At 52.6% G+C, this 1,426-nt stretch overlaps 1 protein-coding gene across 1 annotated transcript; it reads right to left on the bottom strand.

Moving 5' to 3' along the window:
- Positions 1–575: 575 nt before the first annotated feature.
- On the bottom strand, positions 576–1,202 carry LOC103708130 (TPD1 protein homolog 1-like). The gene is made up of 2 exons (XM_008792908.2): positions 1,115–1,202; positions 576–946 (listed from the first exon to the last, which is right to left on the bottom strand). Exons 1-2 carry the CDS (start codon positions 1,200–1,202, stop codon positions 576–578), a joined length of 459 nt encoding a protein of 152 aa, XP_008791130.2.
- Between the last annotated feature and the right edge of the window lie 224 nt (positions 1,203–1,426).

Here is a 1,426-nt window from a genome sequence, read left to right as displayed (position 1 = left end):
CAGTAGCAGAATCTCCCTCTAACAGGACCGAAGTCGCCTGAAGCACGCGCCGCACATAGCACATACCCATCCAGGCTGCCCGCAGCTCTGCCCCAGGAACCGAAGTGTCAAAAATCTGACAGCCCCCTGCCACCACCACACCAGAGCTCGGTCCCCTGATAACAAAACCAGCCCCTCCTCTCCTACCTCCATCCAAGACTGAGCCATCAAAATTGACCTTGAGGAAACTCGGGGGTGGGGGCTCCCAGGTAAAAAATACCCTATGTGAAGCTGCCGAAGCAGAATGGGGGCCCAGGTGTCCCGAGCTATCAAAGGTTTCTCTTTAGAGAAGAGGAAAATGCTGGCATCCGATATAATTCATTAAATGAGAAAGAGAAGCAGTGCATTCACATGCATCAACACATTATTTAAGTTAAAGATAGAAAAAAAGATTAAGGTATAATTTTTAGTTGGATTCAAATCCCCCGCCGGGTTGGTGGACTAGCTCAACGAAAAAAACAACATGCATGAAAGCCCTTGCATCCTTGCATGCGTTGCTGAGCGATTGACCTGCTCCAACTAAAAATCACCCGAGATTATGGGGATTGAGAGGGGGAAGAGGAGGGAAGGCAGGTGGCGGAGGAGACGTCCATGGGGAATTTGAAGGAGTTGGCGTACTGGAAGGAGACTGAGAAGCCGGCACGGATTGGGCGGCCGTCGTTGACGAGGCAGTCGCCGGGGCGGAGACGGCGGAACACGCGGGGGTTGATGAGGCGGGCCGAGCTGAACACCCCGCATCTCAGGTGGATGCCGCCGATGCTGCAGTTCCCGGAGCACACGTTCAGAACACGCACCGTGTACGTCGGGATCCCGTTCGGCAGCGGCGTCGCCGCCGCCTGCTGCACCAAGATATCGTCCCTCCGGCATCCCCCCACCTGCTCCGACGACCACGACGGTGGATCCCCTCCTGCGACTACAATAATAAATCATCATCCTCTCTATTTTTTGCGGACTCACAAACCACTCCTACTCTAGTTTTATATATCGACGTAAGTGCGGAAGTTGGAATCTCAAAAAATAATTTAAAAGGAAAGAGAAGAAAAGTCTGCTTTCTATCGATGTACTGCGTACAGACCGGAACTAAAGGTGGCGAAAACGAAAAGCGCTGCAGTCGCCACCGTCGCAATCGCAACCGCTCGCCGCTTCAAGAGAGCTGTTCTCATCGTCGATTCTCCGGCGGCCGGAACCGTAACCCTAGCTTGGTGCCTGAAACCCTTACTCCTTTCGAGCTCCCGAGCTCCGACTAATGGCTGGAAGAAGAATAGCAGACGATAGCCTGCACCGAGAAAACCATTGCAGATGAGTACTTCTAAACGAAGGAGAGAGGCAAGCCAAGGAGAAATAGAGATCCAGAGACACGCAAGCAACGAATGGCTACAAATTAAAG

This window comes from Phoenix dactylifera, chromosome 14 (assembly GCF_009389715.1).
Source record: "Phoenix dactylifera cultivar Barhee BC4 chromosome 14, palm_55x_up_171113_PBpolish2nd_filt_p, whole genome shotgun sequence".
NCBI classification, from domain to species: Eukaryota; Viridiplantae; Streptophyta; class Magnoliopsida; order Arecales; family Arecaceae; genus Phoenix; species Phoenix dactylifera.
This window is presented reverse-complemented; position numbering and strand designations above follow the sequence as displayed.

Coding starts and splice junctions, on each gene's coding strand:
- LOC103708130 (XM_008792908.2), bottom strand. CDS start 1,202: ATGAGAACAGCTCTCTTGAAGCGGCGAGCGGTTGCGATTGCGACGGTG. Junction 947..1,114: donor TTTCGCCACCTTTAGTTCCG/GTCTGTACGCAG, acceptor TTGTAGTCGCAG/GAGGGGATCCACCGTCGTGG.